The 11680-nt window shown below is 41.9% G+C and overlaps 1 protein-coding gene across 8 annotated transcripts in view; it reads left to right on the top strand.

The window, feature by feature from the left end:
* Window positions 1-11680, top strand: part of LOC122556191 (mediator of RNA polymerase II transcription subunit 12-like protein) — a 609874-nt gene that overhangs the window by 558024 nt on the left and 40170 nt on the right. For 7 of the 8 annotated variants that reach the window (XM_043702730.1, XM_043702729.1, XM_043702725.1 and 4 more), the window contains 2 exons: window positions 1436-1492; window positions 9896-9982. In XM_043702730.1, the coding sequence (XP_043558665.1) occupies window positions 1436-1492; window positions 9896-9982 (144 nt within the window). The remainder of the gene's footprint in view (window positions 1-1435; window positions 1493-9895; window positions 9983-11680) is intronic. The other variant, XM_043702726.1, reaches the window with a different exon arrangement.

The raw sequence follows: 11680 nt of genomic DNA, 5'->3' as shown, positions 1-11680 counted from the left end.
AAATAACTTCCCTGGATGTATTTCCGGGAATATCCTCCCTCAGTACAGCTGTGATGCTATCCCTTATCAAAAATGCCACTCCCCCTCCTCTCTTGCCTCCCTTTCTATCCTTCCTGTTGCATTTGTATCCTGGAACATTAAGCTGCCAGTCCTGCCCATCCCTGAGCCATGTTTCTGTAATTGCTATGATATCCTGATCCCATGTTCCTAACCATGCCCTGAGTTCATCTGCCTTCCCTGTTCGGCCCCTTGCATTGAAATAAATGCAGTTTAATTTATTAGTCCTACCTTGTCCCTGCCTGCCCTGACTGTTTGATTCGCTTCTGTTCTCAGCTGTACCCGTCTCAGATCGATCTCTCTCCTCACTATCTCCCTATGTCTGTGATTGTGTAAAAACAGGCTGTAATTAGAACTGGGAATAATACCATGAGTAAGTGATCCTGCTGCGCTAAGGGTTGCTGGTCAGTCCTGTGCTGATTTAGCCTCAACGGAGTTGGCAACTCGTTTTTTTAGATGAAACGGCAGATACGAACCCTGCTCCGACAGGGAAACTGAGGCCTCTGCTGGCAAGGAAACTGCAACGGGATTACATTAAGCTCCAGAGAGTTTCATAATTTGATAGCAGCTGAGATTCACCGGCTGAGCTCCAACACAAATAACAGCAACTTTCAACAAGCCATGAGGATGTACACTCAGCTTCAGGGGCTGGGAGACAGGGGGGCACCTCAGATGGATTGAGAGCAGAATGTCCATGCACACTAGTATCTCACTGTTCAGTTCAGTTGCAAATGATGTTTCATTGCAGTTAAGTGGCCCAAATGAGACTTTTAAAAAGAATTATGTTGTGGAATTCACAAGCCATAACATTTCAGATATTTTCTAATCAGCCTGTTCAGAGATGGGATGAGCTGAAGGCTCAGTGACAATTTGACTGAATACAATTAGGAATGTTTACTTTAATTTAATATAGGACAATGAAAGGGTTAGGCTGAACCGACTGTAGTTTCAGAATAACAAGGGGGGAAAAGAGCCAGTTATCCCAGTTCTGGCACATGAATATGTGAGAAATGAACTATTTATCGAATCACGGAATCCTACAGTGTGGAAGCCAGCCATCCAGCCCATTGAGTCTACACCGATCCTCCGGAGAGCTTCCCAACCAGACCCAACCCCTATTCTGTCGCTGTGTTTAGGGTTATAGAGCCATACATAAAGTGGGACTTGAACTGGGGCCTTCAGTGCATGGATTAAATGCAGTTACTCAAGTGGTTTCTCCCATTTCTTGCTTTGTATGCAGTTGATGTATCTTGACTGGTAAATATGAATGCACATTGTATCTTTGATGTTTAATCAACCCAATGAACAATAGCTCTCTGTTTAAACTGTCCCATTGATGCTGTCTGCCATTTTCTTGCCCCTCTCCTTTTCTCTGTAGGAGACCTGTAGCCCTGCTGTATCTCTCCAAGATGGCTATAACAATTTCAGCATTATGGTAACCCATCAACTCACATTCCCTTTCCTGCTTTCTCTTCTCCTTCTCTCTCTCTCTCTCTCTCTCTCCCTCTCCTTCTCTCTCTCCGTTAATACTTTCCTTAATGTTGCAAAGTTTTTCTTTTAACTTCAAACCAAAAGCTGCATCAAATATTACATCTTGAAAGCAGAATTTCTGCCAAAATTTAAAGAAAAGTTTTAGTTCTTTTCCTTTTTTTTGACAATTGCTTCAAAAGAACAATATTTTTTGAGCAATGAAAGCTTTACCTGTGTAACCTGTTTCTATTTAGTTCAATGCCTGATGTGATGTGGTTTACTGCAGAATTTGTGGAACTCTCTTGTCATTACAGTAAACCATGCTTGTTTGTAGCTTATTCTATAAACTTCCATGATCTTGTGAATACTGTATTGGAATTCTAATCTACACCAGAAAAAAATGAACTATTTATTATGTTCAGCCCAAAAATAATGTTTACAAATTTTTAGAAACTATCTTGGGAATGACTTTAAAAGAGGAGTTAGCCATAAATTTTAATTTTAAATTACCATTCTGTTCTTTTGCTGAATTGTTTCCGCATCATTGGATGCTTTGTTGCTTAATGGGATGAGCTGACGTTTCAGTGACAATTTAACGAAGTACAATTGGGAATGCTTACCATACCTTAATTTTGGACTATAAAAGGATGAGGCTAAACTAACCAATAGCTTCACAGGACCAAGGGGGGAAAGAGCCAGCTATCCCAGGATTAACTGCTGATTGTTCTGGCATGTGAATATATGAAAAATGAACTGTTTATAGAATCGTACAATCCCTGCCGTGTGGAATCAGGTCATTCGGTCCATCGAATATATACTGACCCTCTGAAGAGCATCCCATTCAGACCCACCCCCTCTCCTGCCCAATCTCTACATTTGCAGTCAAAAAAGTCATACAGCACACTCCACTGTCCAATTAGTCTATGTTGTCCACATTCCCAAACTAAGCTAGTCCCACTTGCTTGTCTTTGGCCAATTTCCCTCCAAACCTTTCCTATTCATGTACTTATCCATATGTCTTTTAAATGTTGTAACTGCACCTGCTCCCACCACTTCCTGTGGCAGTTAATGAATTGAATTTATTGTCACGCGTACCGAGGGACAGTGACACGCTTTATCTTGTGAGCAATGCAGGCAGATCACAGAGTTAACTAGCAAAGATAAGTAAATAATAGGTAAACAGCAGCAAAAACAAAAAGACAGATACAGGTGAATGTTAAGAGTCTGAGAGTCCATTCAGTATTCTAACAACAGTAGGGCAGAAACTGTTTTGAAACTGGCTGGTGCGTGTGTTCGGGCTTATCACACACAAACCACTCTCTGTGTAAAAAAAAATAATAATTTTTAGAAATTTCTCTTCTGACTTTAAAAACATGCCCCCTTAGTTTTGAACTCCCCCACCCTAGGGGAAAGACCCTTGTTATTCTATGCCCCTCATGATTTTATAGACTTCTCTAAGATCACCCCCTCCCCCAACCTCCTTCCCATGGCCAATCCAGCTAAACTACACATCCCTGAACGCTATGGGTAATTTCCCATGGCCAATCCAGCTAAACGACAAATCCCTGAACACTATGGGTAATTTCCCATGGCCAATCCAGCTAAACTACACATCCCTGAACACTATGGGTAATTTCCCATGGCCAATCTACCTAACTTGCACACCTTTGGACTGTGGGAGGGAACTGGAACAACCAGAGGAAAGACATGCGGAGATGGGGAGAATGTGCAAACTCTACACAGATAGTTGCCCAAGGGCAGAATTGAACTCAGGTCCTGGTGCTGTGAGGCAGCAGTGCTAACCACTGAGCCACCTTGCAGCCCATTATTGGCCACAATGGTCCATTTGTTTTGAAATAATGAGCTGGCACCCATTGGGATCGAAGTTGACTTAGTGGGGCAGCATTACATGGGTGTTGGCAACCAAGCAACCCATTGACAATGGAAATAAAAATCGAGAACATTATGAAACTGTTCACCAGTTTGGCACCACCTGTTTTTACACAATTGCTGAACAACAAATTCTACTCTACTGCCTAACTCCATACATGCAAGGGGCCTGAAATTATGGGACTGTGCTCCAAAGTGCATAGGAGAGGAAACTTTGCCAAAGTTGTTTCATGACATGTCAGAATTGTCCCAATTTAAGTGTCCTGGCAACTTTGGAATCTTGGCAATTTTTAAAGCAGTTACTATCTAAGCAGAACGTTGGTAGATGTAGTTTCCTTACAAGTTGCACACTTAATAAAATGTATTGCCTTATTTATATGTTGGTTAATTAGATGCATGCAAACAAACGTTTCTATTTTTGCTGCCTGCACACAATCTGTTCCCTGCCTGTTTAAAGCTATAAGAATGAAAAGACAGTTTTTGCAAGAAATATGACTTATTTAAAAAGAAAATTGCAAGTCAAACGCTTGCCCATCTCTAAAGATGTTTGTTATCAGAATGCTAATTTAACAGCAGCTTTCTGTTTGAAGTTCTGGATAAGCTATGATTGTCTGATCTGGCTGGCTATTGCAGGATGCAGCCACATATTTGTATTGATAACTGACTAACTGCACCGTGATACCCAAAGAGTGCAGATTCCATACCAGGTAACCATTTCTCACCTCTTCATTGTGTAAAGCCTATAGGTTAACTGTGTCATTATGTCAGTTGCTGCTGAATCTTCCTCACTGTATTAGCTGGACGATGGTGTTGAAAGGACTGAGCTGATGACAACACGCCAGTGTTGTATGAAGCCCAGCCTATCTGATTTGGTAAATCCCAAATTAAGTTCTGTTGTCCCATTTTGCACTTAACTGGCCTGCTAGCACTCACTGGGGTCAATCTGAACTTTGTGCAATAGCCTGAAGGACCAGACACCAATGGAAGGAAATTCAGTCAATCTCGCTGGAATCCATCTATTGCGTGAAGTTTAGAACTGCCAGACTATCAGTGTTCACAAACAGAAATTTGTCACGAAGCTAAGTTTGTAGATGTGGAGCTGTGTCCTTGAGTCGGGCAGTGTTTGCAGAATAGGATGAGAAAAGATGATTGATGGGGGAGCTCCTCAATTATTATTTTAAAAAATCACTTAAACAAAATACCGTGGATGCTGGAAATCTGAAATAGAAGTGACAGTGTTAGAAATGTCAGGAAAGTAAGATAACATCTGTAGAGAAAGAAGTAGTTGTCAGTACCTTTTTTCACTTCTATATGTTAGTGTGTAAACAATATATCTGGAAAACTAGTGAATGATTTGAATCCAGATCCTGGATTCTGTGGTTGGGTGATTTATTTTCTTTAAAGAATGTTGTGGATTGTTTTATTTGGAATGCAGTTAATAGATGCTGGAGATATGTTCAGCAGCTGTGACGCAGTCTGCCCTAGAGCAAGTTAGTCTAAAGCCTCTTCAATGAGAGAGAATTTCTGAAGATTCCTTTTTCAGCTTTTCAGTTGCAAGAACACCAATGTGACGGTGAAAAACCTCAAGGTACTGCTGCATGTTTGTGATAATGATGAATAAATGGACCATGGCAGAGTCAGGGCTAAGTGCCTTCTTCAGTTGTATTTGAAATATTGCCTTAAAAAAGGGATTCTGTCCATTCTTAAGCCCAAACTTTATGAAAAACTGGGAGAAAGTGAGGACTGCAGATGCTGGAGATCAGAGCTGAAAAATGTGTTGTTGGAAAAGCACAGCAGGTCAGGCAGCATCCGAGGAGCAGGAGAATCGACGTTTCGGGCATAAGCCCTTCTTCAGGAATGCCCAAAACGTCGATTCTCCTGCTCCTCGGATGCTGCCTGATCTGCTGTGCTTTTCCAGCAACACATTTATGAAAAACTGGTTGGAGTAGCCCAATGCATGTTGCCTTGCTAATGATATAAGTTAATTTAGTGCCTCCACACCAAGAAGCAGTGAGTGCAAGAAATGGATTTCCACTTGTCTTTCAACAGAACCAACTTTTGGTACTGTGTTACATTTAAGTATTTCCAGTTCATCTGTTTCAAAAATCTTACTGCCGAGCATAACTCCAGCTGGGTAGAAACACCATGGTAAAGGTTATAGATTGTCTCTTATTGGAGATGGTCATTGGCTGGCATTTATGTGACACAAATGTTACTTGCTATTTGTCAGCCTGAGCCTGAATATTGTCCAGGCCTTGCTGCATTTGAACATGGACTGCTTCAATATCTAAGGAGTTACAAGTGGTGCTGAACGTTGTTCAATCATCGGTGAAAATCCCCACTTGTGACTAGGGAAGGTCACTAGTGAAGCAGCTAAAGATGGTTGTGAAGCAGTCACTACCTGTTTGATGTTTCCTATCTCTTATCTTTTGCATACTCAGTATGTTTACCAACAACTAACTATAGTCAATGAAAAAGTACAAACTTTTGCATTTGTAAAGAAGCATACAAGAGTTTATCCAACAGTTTTCTTGTTGAGTCTCTACTGCTGTAATGCACATCGAGGATACCCCTTGCCTTTTGGATATTTGGACACACAATTCCTATCCACACATTGTTTGAATATGATGGTAGCCCAGAGAAGACCTGATGTGCAACCTGCTATTTTGAACCTGGAAGGTAGAGTTAATTAATGCCTGTCTTTGAAAACATACAAGTGAAGTGAAATTTCACTTAGCTGCACAAGGGACCCCACTGCCACCCTAGCTCCCACTCTGTGCAACTGCTATGGAATGTTTAGCAAGAAGGTCAGAGGTTCAACTACCACATACTCCAGAGGTATGCAATAGCGTCACTGAATGGGTTGATTAGATATGTCTGCTAAAGACAATAGAAATTATACAATAAATCTTGCTTGCACTGCAGAACTGTTGGTGGAAATGTTGTATATTCGTGTAGTTGAAGGATTGGATAGAAGTTGTTTCTGTCAGAACAGCAATGTGCTCAAATATTGAAAGTAATGTAGTGGGAAAGAATAGAAAGATTGTCAGTTTGGTTGCAGTTGCATTTTCCTCTTGGGTTGTGGCATGATAGGAAAATAGAACTGATGTGACACAGAGGGGAAACAGTTCTTGAATAGATTCCCTACAGTGTGGAAACAGGCCCTTCGGCCGAACCAGTCTACATCTACCCTCCGAAGAGTAACCCATCCAGACCCATTTCCCACTGACTAATGCACCTAACACGATGGGCAATTTAGCAATTCACCTGGCCTGCACATCTTTGGACTGTGGGAGGAAACCGGAGGACCGGAGGAAACCCACGCAGACACTGGGAGAATGTACAAATTCTACACAGATAATCGCCTGAGGTTGGAATCAAACCTGGGACCCTGGTGCTGTGAGGCAGTAGTGCTAACCACTGAGCCACCGTGCCACCCTTAAAGGAGGGAGGAAGAGAAAGTCACATCAACGTCAGTTATTCCGAGGACACATTACCTCTTTTTCAGTGTCATTTATTGAGTTGGCAAGCTGTAACTGGTGGAGTGCCACAGGGATCACCGTTCAGTTATTTGCATTCTTATATCAATGACATGAATAATGGGAGTGAATGGATGATAGCTGAGTTTGTTAATTACAGCAGGATGGAGAGAAAAAGCTATGAGGAGGAGGTAAAGGATCTGCAAAACCAGGCTTGGTATGTGGGCAAAGTTTGGCAAATGGACCATAACGTGGAAAATTGTAAGCTTGTCCATTTTGGTCTGAAGAGTAGCAAGACATTTTATTATTTAAGTCGAGTGAGATTGCGGAATCTAGTGGAACAGAGGGATCTGGTTATCTCAAAACATGAGCAAGCCTGTACAGCAAGTGATTGGGAAGCAAACGGAATCTTGGCATTTAACATAAGGAGAATTGAATTTAAAAATAGGAATGTTTTGCCAAAATTGTACAGGGCATTGTTGAGAACATATCTGGACTGATGTGTTCAGCTTTAATCACCAAGTTTGAAAAAAAATGATATAATAGCTGTAGAAGCAGTTCAGAGAAGCTTCAGTTGATTCATTTTGGAGTGAAGGGCTTATTTTTACATTCACTCGTGGGATGTGGGCATCGCTGGCTGGGCCAGCATTTATTGCTCGTCCCTAGTTGCCCTTGAGCAGGTGTTGGTGAGCTGCCTTCTTGAACCGCTGCAGTCCACCTGCTGTGGGTTGACCCACAATGGGAAGGGAATTCCAAGATTTTGACCTAACAACAGTGAAGGAACGGTGATATATTTCCAAGTCAGGATGGTGAGTGACTTGGAGGGAAACTTGAAAGTGGTGTTCCCATGTGTCTGCTGTCCTTGTCCTTCGAGTTGGAAATGCTTGTGAGTTTGCTGTCTGAACATCTTTGGTGAATTACTGCAATGCGGTCAGCACTCCTACAATGAGAGTTGTGCTGCCAGTAGAAATTTGTGGAACGGAAAGGCAAACAGTGCAAGAAAAACTAGGCTGGTCTGGCAAAGACTGTGGAGTGAGAAACACCATTAAATATTTAAAGTCTAACAAAATTCCTTCCGTTCTAAAGATGAGTTACAAAGAGAGGTCATACCAGACTTGACATGTTAACCCTGTTTCTCTTTGCACAGATGCTGCCAGACCTGCTGAGTTTCTCCAGCACTTTTTGACCGTATTTCAGATTGCCAGCATTCACCCTACTTTGCTCTTGTTTCACATCACCTGCCCACTCAAACATTAGCTTTGCTGCCTGGAATACTCAGGGATAGCTCTCCAGGAGTGTGTTTCTAAGTCCAGGGTGGCCTGTTGCATCCTCCTCCCATCAATCATGATAGTTGTGCTGTCAAGCAACCATGTTGGATTGAATAGGAAGGAGAGTGTCAGCTGGAAGTATGAGTGTTACTAAGAGAGTGCGGAAAGCCTAAGAGTGAGGTGGAGCCATTAATGAATGATAGCCATAAATCACAATAGCTTGAGATTGCTGAAGGGGGTTTGGTGTGGTGCTTTGAACATCATGTCAAGTTATTGTTGAGGTGGGATTTGACATACATTCATTAACCTCCAGTCCATTGTGAGTCCTTCGGTGCTGCAGTCAGGTCATGGGAGCTAGACCCCTTGCACTGACCTCCAGAGCAGCACAGCCTCCTTTTCTTTCAAGTGCTTGTTTCAAGAGCTGACCGACATTCCTCACAGCTGGGTATTCAGCCACCCAGCAGCATGTTTAGCAGTGGCTGTACACGTAGAACTTCTGGAGATGAACGAGGAGCTTGTGTACTACCTGCACCACTTCCGTTGACCCTGGAGAAATCACAATCCCTATGCACACTAATCCTATCTTTAGCCGTTGGTTGTCAACGCCCCAGCCAATAAAGGCATCATCCACTGTGTGGACTTGGGAGAATTTCAGACTGAATTCCCAATCTGTCCTGCATTGGCTTCACTGGGTACACAGTGATGGGAGCTCCAGTTAGGTTCCAAAGGATGAAAGTGAAATATAAAATGAGATCAGTGGCAGGATTAGTGCCAGGTATTATGTCTTCTGTGGTAATAGTTATCAGTGTTCACTACCTTGGTTCATGAAGGTGAAGAATACCCACTTGGACAAGAGATCTGCCTACATCTTAGCATGTTATCCCACATCTTTCCCTCACCTAATTGGGAAAAATAAAACAGAAATGTTATTGGGAATATTGCAGATCCTATAGATCCAACTTTGATATTCATCCTTCAGAGCCACCCAAATGAGATACTGTCCCGTCAAAGTGAATCAGTTATGAGAAATGTTCTGTAGCTGCCAAATTTTAAGCAGTAAGAATTTTTTCTTTTTTTTTGAGGTTAATAAATGTTCACATTTCAAAAAATGTTCTGACTAGCTAGTTTGTTTTATTTAATGGCCTGTGGTTTAGAACAGAAGAGGAAGAACCTCAACTGAAGGGATACAGAGGAACGTTTGTAGATAACTGGCTATCCTGTTCCCTAGGGAGATGATGGAAAAATCATTGCTTCAACTTGGCGAAGGCAATTTACTGTTAGTCATTGAAGATTCTTTTTCACCAACTAAACAAATTAATACTTTGAAGTGATTACATAAAACTGGCCCAAATATCCTCAATCCTCCTCAGCACATAAGGCAAACAAATCAGGCAATTTTAGGCCATCTGTTAATAACTACACATTTTTAAATATTTGAGTTGTGTTAGATCTTGCCAGATAAATGGGACAAAAGAATTGTGTTCTATTTCACATTTGGAACAATTGTGACATTTTTCTTCATTATGGCACAGTCTGTTAACGCACGACCTTTCTTCAGGAGAAAAATATTTATTGAGAGCTAGCGGTCCAGAAAAAACAATGAGTTGGATGTTTCCTTCCTGCTGTATGTTGCACTGCAGCCTGTTCTGTATGAGGGGGTGGCCAGCAGATGGCGTAGTCCTTGACATGACGAGGAAGACATCTTTAACCTTCTGATATGGTTTCATCCAGGCACAATCAGTCGAGCAGAGCGGTCTCTATGCCCAGCAGGGTCGTACAACCCAACTTCCGCAGTACCCGGGTATGCAGCAATCACAGGTAGGCACTTCAGGGACCAGAATTCTGACTGGAACATAATTGTCTCAGGAACATCAAAACCATCCATTTTCCACAAATTCAAAAGAACTGTCCACTTCCACATCATCATTCCTCCTATACGCAGGAGAATCCAGCTGTCTCTCGAGTGGATTTCGATATCCTCCCCTCACTTTAGATTAAACATGTTACCAACATTCCCTTCAGAGCATTGCTTAGAGTAAAGACCACAATCTAAATGATGTGCCAGTATCCGATTTACTTCAGAAAGGTTGGAGATCTTGTGTGTTTCAGAATGCAGTTCAATAAATGTATCTTCTTGCAGTAATGGTTAATGGAGAGTTTTTAGGCTGGATTATGGTGGACTTACTAGGAATCAACCTAGGACATTTGCTTTTCAGATGTGCATTAATGATCTAGATTTTTCAATGCAGGGGAAAGTATCAAAGATTGCAGACGGTACTAAATTTGGAAGCATTGTAAACTGTGATGAGAATGATTTAGATTTAGAAGAGCAGGCAAGTTGGTAGAATGTGCAGATGGGATGCAGATGAATTCGATGCAGAGCAGTGTGAAGCGATACATTTTGGTAGGAAGAGCATGAACAGACACCTATAAGATAAGAGATGCAATTCTAAAGGGAGTGCAGGAACAGAGGCACCTGGGTTTATATATGCACAGATCACCAAAGATAGCAGAACAGTTGAAGAGTGCAGTTAATAAAGCATGCTGTCTCCTGGGCAGTACTCGCACACAGAATACAAGAGCAAGGGAAACTTCTATAAGACACTTTGTCTTCAGCTGGTGTATAGTTCTGGGTGCCACATTACAGAAAGGGTCTGAATGCATTGTTGGACAACTCTTTCTCAGGCATCATGAATGGCCAACTATGGTGTGATATGATTCATATCATACATGCAATGGTAAAAGTGGGTATTTATTGGATATTGTAACTTAAATAATCAGTGACCTATTCTGAGCTTTTTGTAATTCATCGAAGATTCCTTTCCAAATGTAAAGCAGATGGTCCAAGGCTTCACTGACTCAATCTATAAAATCGTTAGTGGAAAATGGAAGTTTTTCTTGTTTCTTGGTGGTGATGTATAAAAAAATTCATTTATTTATTTGCATAAACTGCTCTTGACTTGTTTTAGTAGACCTCAACACCACCTCTATCATCAGTGGTGGTTATTGAAAGCATATGTTTTGATGAAATCTACTTCCAAACCAATATTCTCACTAATGCTGGAGGTCTTAATGTAAAATAGCACCATTTAACCACCATGTTGCTCTCCATGTGGGAATTAGGTACGAAATAGCCTGCTTGATATGCACCTTTTCCACTGCATTAAACATCCACTCCCCCCACCACTGACGCTCAGTAACAGCTGTGTGCACCATCTACAAAATGCACTGCAGAAATTCACCAACGTTTCTTCAACATCACCTTCCAAACCGATGGCCACACCATCTGGAAGGACAAAGGCTCTTGGGTCACCACCATCTGCAAGTTCTCCTCTGGTAGGGTGGACTGTGGCTCAGTGGTTAGCGGTGATCCCTCACAGCGCTGGGGGACCTGGATATGATTCCACCCTTGGGCATCTGTCTGTGTGGAGCATAGAATGGTACAGCACAGGAATGGACCTTTTGGCCCACAGTGTTGTGTCGAACATGTCTCCAATTTTAACTAATCCCTTGGCC

This window comes from Chiloscyllium plagiosum, chromosome 13 (assembly GCF_004010195.1).
Source record: "Chiloscyllium plagiosum isolate BGI_BamShark_2017 chromosome 13, ASM401019v2, whole genome shotgun sequence".
NCBI lineage: Eukaryota > Metazoa > Chordata > Chondrichthyes > Orectolobiformes > Hemiscylliidae > Chiloscyllium > Chiloscyllium plagiosum.
The sequence above is the reverse complement of the archived record's forward strand: the minus strand, read 5'-3'. Positions and strand labels throughout refer to the sequence as shown.